The 16,269-nt window shown below is 36.8% G+C and overlaps 2 protein-coding genes across 2 annotated transcripts; both read right to left on the reverse strand.

Moving 5' to 3' along the window:
- Positions 1 to 557: 557 nt before the first annotated feature.
- On the reverse strand, positions 558 to 9,830 carry LOC125276482 (hepatocyte cell adhesion molecule-like). The gene is made up of 4 exons (XM_048204025.1): positions 9,719 to 9,830; positions 3,281 to 3,598; positions 1,892 to 2,182; positions 558 to 1,763 (listed from the first exon to the last, which is right to left on the reverse strand). The coding sequence occupies exons 1-4, from the start codon at positions 9,750 to 9,752 to the stop codon at positions 1,636 to 1,638; spliced, it is 771 nt and encodes a 256-aa protein (XP_048059982.1). The 5' UTR covers positions 9,753 to 9,830; the 3' UTR covers positions 558 to 1,635.
- Positions 9,831 to 11,326: 1,496 nt separating this feature from the next.
- LOC125247653 (hepatocyte cell adhesion molecule-like) lies at positions 11,327 to 14,319 on the reverse strand. The gene is made up of 4 exons (XM_048159067.1): positions 13,537 to 14,319; positions 12,918 to 13,235; positions 12,465 to 12,752; positions 11,327 to 12,372 (listed from the first exon to the last, which is right to left on the reverse strand). Exons 1-4 carry the CDS (start codon positions 13,604 to 13,606, stop codon positions 12,212 to 12,214), a joined length of 837 nt encoding a protein of 278 aa, XP_048015024.1. The 5' UTR covers positions 13,607 to 14,319; the 3' UTR covers positions 11,327 to 12,211.
- Positions 14,320 to 16,269: the final 1,950 nt, after the last annotated feature.

Raw genomic sequence — 16,269 nt, forward strand, 5'->3', positions numbered from 1 at the left:
GATCATTCATTAAATATTGGAGATTATTTAAAAAGCGTCTTTCGCAAATATGTCCTAGGTTTTTGGCTCAACCTCCATAAATGTTAAATAGCTTATATATATTTCCTAGTAAATTGATTCTGTTGGCTGTAAACAATCTTTCCTTTTATGATCTAAGTGGTTGCATGCTTGTTAAATAAAACATTTGATCCAATTGCTGCTTGCAGTTATTTTTCTTCTTATTTTTTAATTTCAACAGACATGATGAGATTAATGTTTGTCACCTTTAAAAAGACTTTCTTCAGATGTTCATCGATTAAAGTCAGTCTTTAAAGACTTAACCTTTTTATCATCTAAATGAATGGCATATAGAAGATTTTATTTTCTGAATAAAAGTGTTTGTTTAAAACAGTTGTAAGTAAATACAGAATGTAATGTGACCAGAGAAAATATGTTATTTTGAAATATAGTACATAATGAAAAATATAGAAAGGATATCTGTGGAAATTATTTATATTATTATGTATTTATTTATTTTGTATTTACAACAAAATATAGAGCAAAAGGAGCAATACACTACAAAAAGGGAATTAAGGGGTATACGTGTCAAAGCAATAAATTATGAAGATTTTGAAATAAATGACTGCATATAAACATTTTACACTTTAAAACATCACAGTGAGAGAGATATGAAAGAACGTGTTCACTGAGCAGGTGAAGCTCAATCAGGCTCCAGCAGAGAAATACAAAACTGTCTGTACACATTAACAGAACAGAATCTGAAAACAGTACAAACATACACAAAACAAAAGCACTGCTCAGAAGCCCTGGAATGAAACCATTCATTTCCTTTTAACAGCCCTTAAACAGAAGCACATTTTTATCAGTGTCACATGACGACTCCTGCGTACACCACATCCTCCTCCTCTTGAGCTCTCTGTAAGAAAACACACCACAGATGTAGTCATCAAGAACATTACTGAACATTTATCATTTATTAACTTATACACACAAATACACATCTAGATCAGACTTTTAGCTGAAATAATACACACACACACACACACACACACAGAAATAAAGTTCATACTGATTTCTGTGCTTTTCGTTTGTAGAACGTCGGTTCAGCGTATGTGATTTCTTCACCACTCTGAACTGCTTCAACAAAAACGACAATTTGAGAATTATTGCTTTTTCTGCAGCACTGATTTCATTATTTTAATATTATAATACAGGGTTGTGGAATGCTTGATTCTGATTGGTTGAAGTGTAAGATATGAACCATGGTTTTACTAATTAATAATAATAAAAAAAAACATGAATCATGTTTAAATGATGGTAACCGCAAATTAACCATAGTTTAACTATGTTTATTTTTTTTTTTATACAAATGTGCCAAGACAAAACAACAACAAAAAACAATACAAAACAATTTACTATGATAAGGGTGTATAATAACCAAATTAGTCTGCACATCAATGGCTCCATTACTAGCTCTAAAATTACATGTTGGAATTAGTAACGGAGGCTTATAATGAGATGCATAAGAAATTAGTTCTTGAAAGTCAGAAGCTACCACCAACTGTTCTCATACAGTCATGACTTCTAGCAGGGAAACTTACTGTGCCTTTAAAAACTTGTATTTGTACAGATATGTCAGCAGTAGGAATACTTGCCCTCTTGGTGTGTTTTCCTGCAGATGCAGAAGATCCCGACTACAGTTACAATCAACAGAGATCCAGCAGCAGCAGCAGAGATCAGTCCAATGATCAACGAGGATACGCCTTGATACAGAGTAGACACAATGAAGGGTTAAAGTGAATGAATCTGTCAATCTAACCTTCAGCAAACACTATATCTGAACTATATAACTTCAGAGATCAGTTCAGCAAATATATCAGCGCTGTTGTACCTGCAGCGCATGTGTGACAGAGTTCAGTGATGTTGAGATGTCTGGTCTGATGGGTGATGGGATTGTTGATCACACAGCTGTAGGTGTTTTTATCCTGATATTCCACCTCCAGAGGAAGAGAGAGACTGATGCTGAGATCAGACGCACTGATGCTGGAGAATGAACTGTTTCCTTTGAACCAGGAGAGAGTCACATGACTCAAATTCACCGCTGAACACACCAATGAACATGATGATGATGAACATTGTGAAGAGTCTCTGCTGATGACAGGAACAGGCAGACGAGCTGGAAAATGTTATAAAACATAGATAAATGTGTATTAATGAAGTAGAGGAGAACAAAAACAGTGTACTTGTTCAAGCAGACAACAGTGGCACTGAAAAGCTTGAGATGAATTAAGAGAAGTGTTGTAGTCAAGACCACCTCAACCAAGACCGTAAAGACCAAGACCATACTAGCACTCCTCATATTCATCTGAAAGATCCACATTTACTGCCTGAGAAATGTCTTTTTTTAATCAATAATTATAATTAGAATAATAAGACACAATATAGAGCTGTTACCAATCAATTGAAATCACTAACAACAAAATTCATCTTTATACTGCAGAGGTGGAACAGAAGTTTAATCTGAATTTGTACAATTACAAATGCATAAATAATGTTGAGATTAATGCTTTAAAAATAAAATTTTGTTTATTGAGCATTTGTAAAAAAAAAAAATCAATATCACGTTTGTAATTGTGCTCATATTTGTGAAAACAGCATTTTTTCTTGTGATATTACGGAATTATAGGCTATAATTTGTTAAAATACAAGTACAAGTACTTTTTTCAATCATATCTTGAATTTTGTGGACATTTGTATTAATTTTGGCACAACAATAACAAAATAAATGAAATTAGAAATTAGTTATTGATTACATTTAAAGCAGGAAGTTTTACATCCACTCAAATGAATGATGTTAACAAAGAAATCAGACAATGCAATGGCAATTTTAAATAAAATCCCGAGTCCTTTTAGTCTGAGACCAAGATGAGATCGAGACCTTTAAAAAATGGTATTAAGACCAGACCAGTCTTGAGTACTACAACACTATTAAGAAATGTCATTTTTTGAATAAACCATGAAAATTTTCAGTTAAATATTTGAGAATATTTTTATTATGCCTCATTTACAATCAAGCTGTAATTAAATTTGCAGTAGTATTGAATAACAGTTATTCAGCTGCATATAATGAGTGAATGCTATGAAATTAGCCTTAACAAAGGAGTCAGCAATGTTATTTCAGGTTAAAAATTATGAATATGCTTATTTTATTAAAGTCTATAACCAAAACTGAAAATAAAGAAACACACATCATCAAACAGGATAGTAATTCTCTCCTCACCATAGACAGTAAGTCTGAACTTGTTGAACACATCTCTTTTGTTGCTGGAGACATTATAAAGTCCAGAGTCTGTGGTTCTGCTGTTGATGATGGTCAGAGATCCAGTCTGATGATCCAGTTTCAGTCTGTCTCTGAATCTCCCTTCAGCACTTTCATCATAAAACACACTCTTGTTGTTCATTACACTAGCTATGAGAATGTCTCCAAACTTCCACTCGATCTCTTCATCTCTGTGTATTTGAGTGAAACTAGAGTTCAGAGAGACTGATTCTCCCTCAGTCACTGACACTGACTTCACTGCATCAGCAACAAACACACCTGAACACAAACACCACATTTGGAGTTTTTTTTTCTCAATTTGAAAATCATTAGATAAGAAAAATAACATCATAAACAAATGTCTAATAAAACATGAAAATGAAAGATGGATAATAACAGAATGGTTTGTTTATGTGCAAATAATAATAAATGTAGCGCTTTTAACCCTGTCCTATTTTCAGATAGGTAAGAGAGCGCCCTGAGTTCGTATTAATAAACTTGGTATTTTCAACTGTATGGGTTAAGTGTGATTATTTATTCACTTTAACTTATTTTTGTGTAACTGTGTTTGTTACGTCTTTCCTTGGGTTCCCCTAAACTGCATTCACATAAATAGTGAAATGGGATTTTAATGTTTCTTGCTACTGAAATAATGGTTTTACCAATAAATAAGTCCATATATATATATATATAAATGCCTTTCTTACTCAAATTAAAGGAACACTCCACCTTTTTTGAAAATAGGCTCATTTTCCAACTCCCCTAGAGTTAAACAGTTGAGTTTTACCGTTTTCGAATCCATTCAGCCGATCTCCGGTTCTGGCGGTACCACTTTTAGCATAGCTTAGCATAGTTCATTGACTCTGATTAGACCGTTAGCATCTCGCTTAAAAATGACCAAAGAATTTCAATATTTTTCCTATTTAAAACTTGTCTCTTCTGTAGTTAAATCGTGTACTAAGACCAATGGAAAATGAAAAGTTGTGATTTTCTAAGCTGATATGGCTAGGAACTATACTCTCATTTAGGTGTAATACTCAAGGAACTTTGCTGCCGTACCATAGGTGCAGCAGGAGCAATGATATTACGCAGCACCTGTGAGCTCCTGCTTTCACAGGGAGCGTGCCTTGTAACCATGGAGACGTTTGTGAGTGGCGCTGCGTAAAATCACAACTTTTCATTTTCCATCGGTCTTAGTACATGGTTTAACTACAGAAGAGTCAAGTTTTAAATAGGAAAAATATCGAAACTCTTTGGTCATTTTTAAGCGAGATGCTAACGGTCTAATCAGATTCAATGAACTATGCTAAGCTATGCTAAAAGTGGTAACGCCAGAACCGGAGATTGGCTGAATGGATTCAAAAACGGTAAAACTCAACTGTTTAACTCTAGGGGAGTTGGAAAATGAGCCTATTTTCAAAAAAAGTGGAGTGTTCCTTTAATTCACAGAAAACAATTCAAGTATAATGAAATTAACAATTTACATAAATGTAAAATAATCAACCTTCAGGGTTTTTTCAAAATATAAAATGAAATAACAATTATGTAAATAGGAAATAGGAATTTCACAAATTCACTGATGAATCCCGAAAAAAATATCAATTACCACATTTTCACATATTCACTTTGTTGTCAATAGTCCTCATGTCACTCAGATATAAACCTTAAAATTTGAGCACCCAAACTTTTGCTCAATCCTCAAAGGACAACAATACGCTGGCAATATGAGCCAACTCTAAAATTAATTCAATATGTCTGTTTTTTTTTGTTTGTTTGTTTTTTTTGTTTTTTGCAGGCCTGTTTGATGCTGGGGTACGTTGTGGTAAAAAAAATAAAATAAAAAATAAAAACATAAAAGACCGCTTCACTCCTCACGGAGCAAACATAGGCGGGAAATACATTTAAATACAATGAAAAGAGTGTGTTTCACCAACCAGCGCTTTCCTGGTTCGTCATAAGTCAGTCTTATAACTGGCTTCACAGGTCTTTTACTGTGGAATCTCTGACTAATAGGCGTAACCGCTTTGGGTTTTGGACTCTGTCTTTCAGAGATAATTGCAGTGACTGGTTCAATATCTGGTTCTGACTCATATTCAGAAACTATGTCGTTGTCAGTGCATTCATCCTCAACCTGATCACTTGCCTCCTGATTAGTATAACAAGCCTCTTGCTCATCTCCAGTGTCATCAGAACATCTGTCCCTGGTCATCCTATTTACTAACAACTTGTGCATGTATGTCTGGTAAGGCACATTAAATTTTTCCCCCTCCGACTCGGAGGAGCTTCTTTTAGATCTCTTTTCAGCTTGGCAACATACTGAGAATGTTGTTTTTGCTCTGTCCTATCCATAGATGTCTCAAAGCAAAGATCGACAGGAAGTCTCGCTTCCCTACCAAACATCAAGTAGTAGGGTGAGTACCCTGTAGCATCACATTTTGTGCTGTTTATGCATGGACCAGATACCCCACATGCTGACTCCACTGACGTTTTTTCTCACATCCTAAGGTTCCCAACATTGAGAGCAAGGTGCGATTAAATCTCTCGGGCTGAGCGTCTCCTTGAGGATGATATGGAGTGGTATGTGATTTGCGAATCCCCAAGAGTTAGCAAGAGCTCTTTGATTAGATGACTCTCAAAGTCTTGCCCTTGGTCGGAATGGATCTCCCAGGCAAACCATAGTGCACAAAATACTTGTCTACTAAGATCTTGGCTACAGTGCGAGCAGTCTGATTCCTTGAGGGAAATGCCTGGGCGTACCTTGTAAAATGATTTGTGACTATTAAGATGTTACTTATTCCTTTTGAGTCAGGACCAAGCGAGAGGAAATCTATGCAGACCAGATTTATTGGCCCATGACTGGTAATTTGGTATAAAGGAGCTGCTCTATTGCATGGTGTTTTACGCGTAATGCACTCCTCACAATTCTTAATGTATTGTTCTACCTCGCAAGCCATTTTGGGCCAGTGGAATCTACTTCTGATGAGATCTGTGGTTCTTTCTATGCCCAGATGACCCATTTCATCATGTAGCAACTTACACACCTCCTCCCTGAACTCCGTGGGCAGAACAAGCTGGGAAATTTCTTCTCCAGAGGGGGTTTTACTGTCTCGGTAAAGCAAATCTTCTTTCATTACAAGCCTATTCTTCTCACGTTTCATGAGCCACAACTCAGAATTCATCTTCACATCGGTAGGCCATGTCCCTTGCCTCAACACTTCGATTACCTTCCTCAGAACGTCATCATTCTTTTGGGCTTTTACCAAATCAGCCATGGATTTCTGCTCCAAGAAATCACAGTCCAGCTGACAAGGGAAAGCATATGCGTCAGGGATGCACTCAGGTGAGGCGCCTAGTGTTCCACATACCTAGGTGATTTTTTAATCTTTAGGTCAACATGAACTCTCTGGCATATGGACCTTACTTCAGTCTCAGAGATGCTTTGCCAACCCTCTGTGTTTTCTTCTTCTGCCAGGTTTCGGGACAGCAAATCTGCATCAATAATTTTCTTGCCCGGTTGGTACAGCACATCAAAGTTGTAGGTGGATAAAGCATCCAGCCAACGATGTCCAGTGGCACTGAGCTTAGCCGTTGTAAGAATGTACGTTAGGGGGTTATTATCTGTGCATACGGTAAACTTGGCTCCATATAGGTAATCGTGGAATTTATCCACGACCGCCCATTTCAAGGCAAGAAATTCCAACTGGTGGATAGGATATTTCTAATCTGAATTGCTCAGTTTTCTACTGGCAAATGCCTCGGGCTATAATACAGCACCTAGCCCTTTAAGACTGGCATCTACATGCAAGATGTAGGGTTTTTGGGGGTCTGCAAAAGCTAGGACTGGGGCATTAGTGAGACATTAAATAATATACTGAAAAGCATCCGTGCACGACTGGTTCCATCGGTCAGACTCTTTCAAGTAGGTTTTTTTTTTTTTGTCCAATCTATTTTGCTGGGTAGGTGCATAACCCTTGGTAAGCTCAGTAAGAGGTCGGACAATGGCAGCATAATTGGCTATGAACCTACGGTAATACCCGCAGAAGCCAAGAAAAGATCTTAATGACTTAAGGTCCGTAGGCTGTGGCCATGTGCTGACTGCCTTTACATTGTCAGGGTCTGTTGCAATGTCGTCAGCTGATACTATGTACATACTTCACCTTGGTCTGGCAGAATTGGCACTTGTCCAATGACACTTTCAGCCCCACTTCTTCAAGTCTGTCCAGGACCTTCAGAAGTCTTTCCTCGTGTTCTTCCAACAACTTCCCAAAGACGATCAGGTCATCTAGGTAGAACCTGAAGCAAATTCATATCACCAACAGCTTTTTCCATCAAGCGTTGGAAAGTCGCAGGTGCCCCAGTAATGCCCTGTGGCATACACTCAAACTGATAGAATCCTAAGGGGCATATAAAGGCATTTTTTTCCTTATCCTCTTCAGACATAGCTATCTGGTAATAGCCACTTCTGAGATCAAGAACGGAAAACCATCTACTCCCTGACAAACAGTCTAATGCATCGTCAATGCAGGGTGTCGTATACTGACCAGGCACTGTTCGAGCATTAAGTGTGCGATAGTCTATGCACATTCTTACACTTCCATTTTTCTTCCGGGCTACTACAATGGGGGAGGCGTAGGGGCTTCGTGATTCCTTAATGATACCAGCTTTCATAAGCTCCTAAATGTGTTTTCTAAAATCATCTATATCAACGGGAGCTAAATGCCTGGAGCTCTCACGAAAGGGCCTAGGATCCGATAACCAAATAGTGTGTTCCACTCCTTTTGCCAAACCAACATCCCACTCATGCAGTGAGAACACAGACTCTCTCTCTCTGACATTGCCTGCCTAAGTCTCTCCTTCCATGACTCAGGAATTGGAGAGTCTCCAAAGTTAACTTTCTGGAGTCGGGTAAACCGTGGCACATTTTTGCAGGTTTTTTTCACATTGCAGCAAAACAGGCTTAAAATACTAATAATTTGTTGTCATAGAGAAATAAGTAATATATCAATTGAAACTATAGAATGTCTTCTTTTATTTGTGTATACTCAAAGTAAAAACAAAATGTTGTGCTTTTTACAAAATAAAGAAAATTAACACGATGCATGATCTGTCGTCTCCCTCTGAACAAAGTTTAATCTGATAGTTCTCAGGAAATGAACTGTAACTTAGTGAATACTAATCACAAAAAATTAGACTTATGTCTAAAGAAACATTGAGATGTCAGGTTTTAAATTGTGTAAGTCAAATCGAAAACAAAAATTCTGTGTTTATGTAATCTGTATGAAAAGAGACACATGTCAGAAGTCTGTGATTAAGCTCATTATCTGCTAACCATGTATTTATTGTCTTGAAAAGTGTTTATCTGTATGTAAAAGCCATGGTTTGTGACCTGGAAGACATGCCGTTAGTTCCTGAAATGTCCTGTTCTTCTTTAGAATAATTTGTGGACTAAATGTGCACAGAGCACCCTCCGGCTGCAAGTATGAATTGAAAACACCATTCCTGGAATATCCTGTTCTTCTTTAGATGAATTTGTAGACTAAATGTGCACAGAGCGCCCTCCGGCTGCAAGTATGAATTGAAAACACCAGCGCTCATTGTGATGACAATGAATATTAAATAAATATTACTCCTCTGTATAGAAAATTTATATAAACATATAAGAATCCATCAATATTTCTCCAAATGTGCATGCTTTTAAACTAAAAGCCTATATTCAGACTCTTTGCATCACAGAAATACATTATATTTTAAAGTATATAATAGAATACCATTATTTTAAATTGTAATAATATTTCACAGTATTGCTCTTTTTTCTGTATGTTTGATTTACACCATGATGAGCCTGAGACATGAATCACAGAAGGTTTTTTTTTTTCACAGCCTACCTGACTGAAAGAGCTCATTATTTATGCAGGTCATTACAGGTCATTATGTGAATTTTTTGTCTTCTCAGGTGTAAATGACCCATTATTCATGATGATTTAAGCCTCCACGAATACCGTGTTTCTTGACAAAAAGTGTCTTACAAAAACTAAATCAATATATTGTTTTATATGAACGAGTAGGCAAGATAATTTTTACATATTTTTGAATAAAAAACTCTAGTCTCAAACCTCCAATACCCAGAAGTCTTGTGAACACAGATTTAATATATTTTTCTGGCCTTATTTCAGTGACTGATTGGCCACCCAACATGGACAAGAACACAATTGGCTAAACATTGCAAATGTCAAAACACAAAAATAATAAAAATAATAAATACCCCATCGATGTAACAAATATACATTCATAACCATTTACATTATAATTTGCACGTAAAAGAAAAATATAAAATAAAACAATTTTAAATTATTACACTGGGTTACATAAACACAGAAATAAAGCCATAAAAATACTTACCAGTCAGACTCCATAAACACAAACAGATGAACATGTCAAATATGTTGTTGTGTCTAGATCAGAAAAGGAAATCCCAACAGAAATGGTCTAATAAATGTTGAAAGTGTCAGAAGATCAGGAGAGGACAGTGCTGTCGGTCTGTAGTGAAGCTCAGAGTGAATAATGAGCACTTCCCTTTAGAGGCTCTGTGGCTTCTCACTTATATGGGTTTCATCTAGGCTAACTACTTTTACAAAGTAACCTCGTGTCTACTGTGCTGCAACAGCTTGAGACTGTCTACGCTGGACATGACAAAGTGACTGACCATCGCAAATTCATTTGTCCTTCATGTCTGTTAGTAGGGCGAGTGTTTGGAGCACACTGAAGAAGAACAGTGTCCGGTGTGTACAGTAACACGGGTTATAATGGCTTCTGAAGTCTTTGGTCACATCCAGTGTAGACACAGTGAAGTTTAAGAAGAATTACTACTGACTGATGTTCCCATTCCCCCCAGTTCAGTGTTCTAAAAGATTGCTTTAAAAATACTGAAGTTTGATAAAATTTCATGTTATGAAATATTTAAATATTACTGAAATCCAATTCTGAGCTGATGAGTTCATCAACATTATCTGGTCAAAAGTCTTTCGACGGTAAGATTTATTAATGTTCTGAAATAATTCTCTTCTGCTCACCAAGGCTTCATTTATTTGATCCAATATACAGTAAAACATTTATATTGTGAAATATATTTATATTTTAAATAATTGTTTTCTATGTCAATATACAGTAACATGTAATTTATTCCTGTGATCAAAGCTGAATTTTCAGCATCATTACTCCAGTCTTCAGTGTCACATGATCCTTCAGAAATCGTTCTAATATGATGATTTGCTGCTCAAGAAACATTTATTATTATTATCAGTGTTGAAAACAGTTGTGTACTTTTTTCAGGATTCCTTGATGAATAGAAAGTGTAAAACAGCATTTATCTGAAATGGAAAGCTTTTGTAACATTATACACTACAGTTCATAAGTTTGAGGTCAGTGAGTTTTTTTGTTTGTTTGTTTTTTTTTTTAAGAAATTAAAACTTTTATTCAGCAAGGATGCATTAAATTGATCAAAAGTGACAGTAAAGACATTTATAATGTTGCAAAAACTTTGTATTTTAGATAAATGCTGCTCTTTTGAATTTTCTATTCATCATCTGAAGGATCATGTGACACTGAAGACTGGAGTAATGATGTTGAAAATTCAGCTTTGATCACAGGAATAAATTACATTTTAAAATATAATTTTAAGAGATTTTTTTTTTTAATTTTAATTTTTAAGAGACTTCTTTCAAAAACATTAAAAATATTACCATCCAAAAACTTTTGACCGGTAATGTACCCTAAACTCCAGGAAAATGGGTAGCAGGTACCAACAGAAGGAAGAAATACTTTTTTTTCCTTCGCATTTTATATATAAACCCTACTTCTTCATGTATGCTGATTCTGCAACTGATTCTTCATGAGCATCTAATGTTAGCCTAATTTATTATAACAACAGTCAAAAAATAAATGATTTATGCTTTAACCATGCCCCACTTTTCAAAAGCAAAAAAAAAAAAAAAAAAAAAAAAAAAAAAAAATCAATAGTTTGAAGTAATATATACCTCAGATTTATACAGTTCTGTTAATCCCTGTCCTGTGCCAAATCATCCATCATCCTTCTTTCTTCTTGTCAAGTTATTGCTACATTTAAGACACATGCAGATCCTGAAAAACCTTTAAATGATTTATTGTTTAATATGCACTTGAACCAAAATAACAATAATAATAAAAAAATCTCTCGTGACTAAAAACTAAATAATCTAACAAATATAATCACTTGTCTATTCAAAGGAAATTATTTCCACTTATTAAAGTCTGTCTGCTCACACTAAGAACATCATCATGAGAGATTAAAGAAACAGCATAAAAAACAAGAAAGAAAAAAAACCATTACATTTACCTATATAAAAAATACAAATTAAGTTAAACAAACTTGTTTGATCAATATCATGGTCTTTTTCTGTTAAATAAATATAACAGTGAAATAGGGATAAACATCATAACCCCGACAATCTGTCAGCAAACACAAGTAATAATCTTATTAATGCTTTTATTTAGATAACAGACTTCAAGATCATTATCTCATTGAGCGGAAAATCACTTTATATTTTTATTACTTTTTTTATTATTCAGATGTCTAATTACAGTCAATAACAACAGTGACTGTGTTTAAAAAACAATGCCAGCAAGAACACAAGCTGTTATCAAGGCCAGAGGAAGACATTTTACATAAGAAATATTACATTTGTTGGTTATTATGTATGAAAATAGAATATTGCTAACACTTTACAATAAGGTTCATTAGTTAACATTAGTTAACTACATTGTTTAGTTACTAAAACTTACATTACTAAAACGATATGTCTTGTAATATCACATCTACAGTTGTTGAAGAACATCTCTACCTTCCTGAGTATCAGATTAATCAGAGTTTGATGGATATTTCTGGACGCTCTTCTTCTGTTGAAGACTTCTGGATCTGATGTCATAAACCAGAACAGCCACAGTAGCCACACCCACCAGACCAGAGAGAGCCAATCGGATCACAGCTTCAGTGAAACCACAACAGTGGATACTCTCTTCTGAGACAAGAAATGAGCAACATAAATATATAATTATTGTTCATTTAGTTTGTGAAAATATACATATATACCAGATATCATCAGTGAAGTACCTGCAGCACATGTGTGACAGAGCTGAGTGTTGTTGAGGTGTTGAGTCTGGATTCTGATGGGATTGTTCAGCACACAGCTGTAGGAATCATCTACACACTCCAGATGGAGAAGAAGATCAGACCGGCTGCTGAGATCAGACACTCTGATGCTGGAGAATACACTGTTTCCTTTGAACCAGGAGAGAGTCACATGACTCACATTCACAGCTGAACACACCAATGAACATGATGATGATGATGAAGAGTTTAGTGAAGAGTTTCTGCTGATGACAGGAACAGGCAGACGAGCTGAAAACATGACAGAATAAATCAGATTCAGTAGAAATCACTGTGATCTTCTGGATAAAATGATCAGCATCATCACAGAATTCTCCATCATTTTATCATATTCTCAGTAACATTATCTGGTGAATTTAGTCCACAGATGTAACAGGATAGTAATTCTCTACTCACCATAGACAGTGAGATTGATCGTGTTGATCGTGTCTCTTTCACTGCTGGAGACTGTATAAAGTCCAGAGTCTGTGGTTCTGCTGTTGATGATGGTCAGAGATCCAGTCTGATGATCCAGTTTCAGTCTGTCTCTGAATCTCCCTTCAGCACTTTCATCATAAAACATACTCTTGTTGTTCATTACACTAGCTATGAGAACGTCACCAAACTTCCACTCGATCTCTTCATCTCTGTGTATTTGAGTGAATCTAGAGTTCAGAGAGACTGATTCTCCCTCAGTCACTGACTCTGACTTCACTGCATCAGCAACAAACACACCTGAACACAAACACACATACTCAAGAATCGACAGATTTACAGTTTTTGCATAAAACAAAATAATAACAAACAAATAAATAAATAAAAATCTGCATAACCGCTTTTCTCTAATTTCAATGTATAATTCAATAATGTCTAATAAATTAAACTTTTGATGTCAATAAAATGAGAAAAATGACTAAATAACATCATGAACAAAGATAATTGAGTTCAATCACAAAACGTGAATTATAACATGATGGATTGTATGTGGACAAATGATAATAGCCTCTACACAGAAATGAAGCCATAAAATACTTACCATTCAGACTCCATAAACACAAACAGATGAATATAAACATCATGTCCATGTAATTTATATGTTTTGGCATTTCGGTGAACGGTTTCAAATTACAACAGTTCCTATTTTCCCAACTTCCTAAATGCTACATTTAAACACAAAAAGCCATAAATCTCATGATAAAGGCTGAAGATCTGGAGATACAGCGACAGAAGAGCTGAAGGAACAGTCAGTGCTTCAGGTCTGTTGTGAAGTGGAGGAGTGAATCATCTGAAATCATGTGAAACCACTTGATGACGTCACAGCTTAATCCTCATTGGTCTAAACTGTTGCATTCTGTTAGTGACCCCCATTTTTGTCATTTTCAAGAAGATGTTAAGATCTATATGAAATCCTTATCTACCTCCTGTAACAAAAAGGCTACTAAAACTTTGAACGTATGCTCACTTTTTGGTGTCTTTCTATAATCTTTATTTTGTTTTGTGGGGAGGATTATGTTTATGTGATCTGTTTAATTGATATTTCCTCATTAATTAATTAATCAATTTTTGTTATTTATTTATTTTATTTTCTCATTTTCAATGTGATGTAATATTTGGCCGTCCCTGAACCCCTGGCTCTTTTCTCTTGGCTTATTTCTCACTTTTGTACTTTGTAAGCAAATGTTTGATATTAAAAAAAAAAGAAAAAAAAAAGTTGCATTCTGTTCTCTTCTAAAACATCAGAATAAGCTGTGATATCATGTTTCTACGTTTATGTGTGAATTTCCAAACAGTCTGACAGCGGGATCTTTCAAAAATATAATATATGCATGTTCATTTAGCCTAACTAAAATGGATGAAAAAGATCTTCATGTCCATTTTCACTTAAAAGCAAAAGAAAATATGCTTGTTTGAGATGCATCGGCGCTGCGCAGACCGATTGGTGAATGACATCAAAGTACCGCAAGAGCGACTGGAGAGCAAACAACTCCTTATGCTTTTGAATCGTTCTCGCGGTACTTTGATGTCATTCGCCAATCGGTCTGCGCAGCGCCGATGCATCTCGAACAAGCATATTTATTGAGTGCGAGGTCTCTGTGGAACAAAAGTGGGTGTTTCTGCATTTGTGGGTGTTTTAAAACTGGTGGGTGTTTATAAATCATGCAATGAAAATTATCCCCTTCACCCGACCCCACCCCTAAACCCTACCCACACTCTGACGTGGGCAAATCAGGTAACGCTCTCAAAAACGCCCCTCTGATTATGGCCTCACCCATCAATCATTAACATCTTGCAGAGACCTATACTTGTATTTATCCGCCTTTGAGTTCATTGCAACCTGCCACTACCAAAGCCACTGGAAGGCAATCCTGCAACCTTTAGCTAAAAAAGCATAACAGCTAATGCTAACGCTCCTCTGGCAGTACGCAGGGAAGGAGACCAGAGGCTGTTTTTTGAATGGAAGTCAATGGATGAGAGGCTTCACTATGCTGATTAAACAGCTAATCATTTAATTAATGTTGTGACATGTCACGGAGACGTGCTGCACGTGATTAAGATAGTGTCACGTCAGGCACAGAGACAAGAGGGTAAGATCCATATGCAGCTCTTTAATGGGGTAATCCAAAACGTAATCCAAAAACAGGCAGGGTCAAAATCCAGAGAACAGTCCATAAAAAAACAAAAAAACAAAACAAAACAAGAAAAACACAACAGAAGCCGGTGACATAAAATGAAACCACAATAACAAAAGCAGCAACAAACCAGGTATAAATAGACAGACACTAATGATGAAACAAAACAGCTGGGTGCAATGAACGGGATAATGAGTCCGGGAAGTGGGTTATGGGAAGTGAGGTGAACAATAGTCCGTGTTGGAGTGCCCTCTGGTGGCTAAATAGGGCACTCCAACTGGTGATCATGACAGTACCCCCTCCCTACGGAGCGGCTACCAGACGCTCCACCTGACCAAACACAAAACAAAACTCTCAGGAGGGAGGTGGACCGGAGGAGGACCAGGGGGAGGGACGGTGGGCCAGGTCCAGAGCCCCCGGCCTCCGGGCTTTGAGGAAGCCTTTTTCCTCCTCTTCCTCCACTTACGTGGGTGAGGCGGTGGCTCTGTGCCTACCTCCTCTGTAGGCACTGCAGCGGGCTCACAGGCTGGAATGGGCTCTAGAGCGGACTCACGGGCTGGAGTGGACTCACGAGCTGGAGCGGGCTTTGGCTGAGCAGGTGTTGCCCAATGGCTTCTATGGGAGAGATACTTGACAAAGCCCCAAAAATCCAGGATCTGAAGCCCCTCTAACTCCCATTGAGGTAAAGGGTCATCCAGGCATTTATTAAAAATCTCTTTCAGAGCAACATCATTATAATTTAGCCTCACCGCCATAGTCCAAAACGTCTGGGTGAAGCATCCTACCTCCCATCTCTCTTGGCATAGAGCCCTCAACGCCCGAAGTCGAGTCATTCGCTCCCTCGTGGTGGCTGGAGGAAGAATCCGGAAACTCATGCTGCTGGATCTATTAGTGATTGTGGTTTCTGTCACATCAGGCACAGAGACAAGAGGGGAAGATCCATATGCAGCTCTTTAATGGGGTAATCCAAAACATAATCCAAAAACAGGCAGGGTCAAAATCCAGAGAACAGTCCATAAAAAAACAAGAAAAACACAACAGAAGCCGGTGACATAAAATGAAACCACTTAACAAAAGCAGCAACAAACCAGGTATAAATAGACAGACACTAATGATGAAACACAAAACAGCTGGGTGCA

The sequence above is a fragment of the Megalobrama amblycephala genome, linkage group LG1, assembly GCF_018812025.1.
Source record: "Megalobrama amblycephala isolate DHTTF-2021 linkage group LG1, ASM1881202v1, whole genome shotgun sequence".
NCBI lineage: Eukaryota > Metazoa > Chordata > Actinopteri > Cypriniformes > Xenocyprididae > Megalobrama > Megalobrama amblycephala.

Coding starts and splice junctions, on each gene's coding strand:
- LOC125276482 (XM_048204025.1), bottom strand. CDS start 9,752: ATGTTCATCTGTTTGTGTTTATGGAGTCTGACTG. Junction 2,183..3,280: donor GTTCAGACTTACTGTCTATG/GTGAGGAGAGAA, acceptor TTTTATAACATT/TTCCAGCTCGTCTGCCTGTT. Junction 1,764..1,891: donor CTGTCACACATGCGCTGCAG/GTACAACAGCGC, acceptor CTCTGTATCAAG/GCGTATCCTCGTTGATCATT.
- LOC125247653 (XM_048159067.1), bottom strand. CDS start 13,606: ATGCCAAAACATATAAATTACATGGACATGATGTTTATATTCATCTGT. Junction 13,236..13,536: donor GTGTTTATGGAGTCTGAATG/GTAAGTATTTTA, acceptor GTTTGTGTTCAG/GTGTGTTTGTTGCTGATGCA. Junction 12,753..12,917: donor GATCAATCTCACTGTCTATG/GTGAGTAGAGAA, acceptor TCATGTTTTCAG/CTCGTCTGCCTGTTCCTGTC.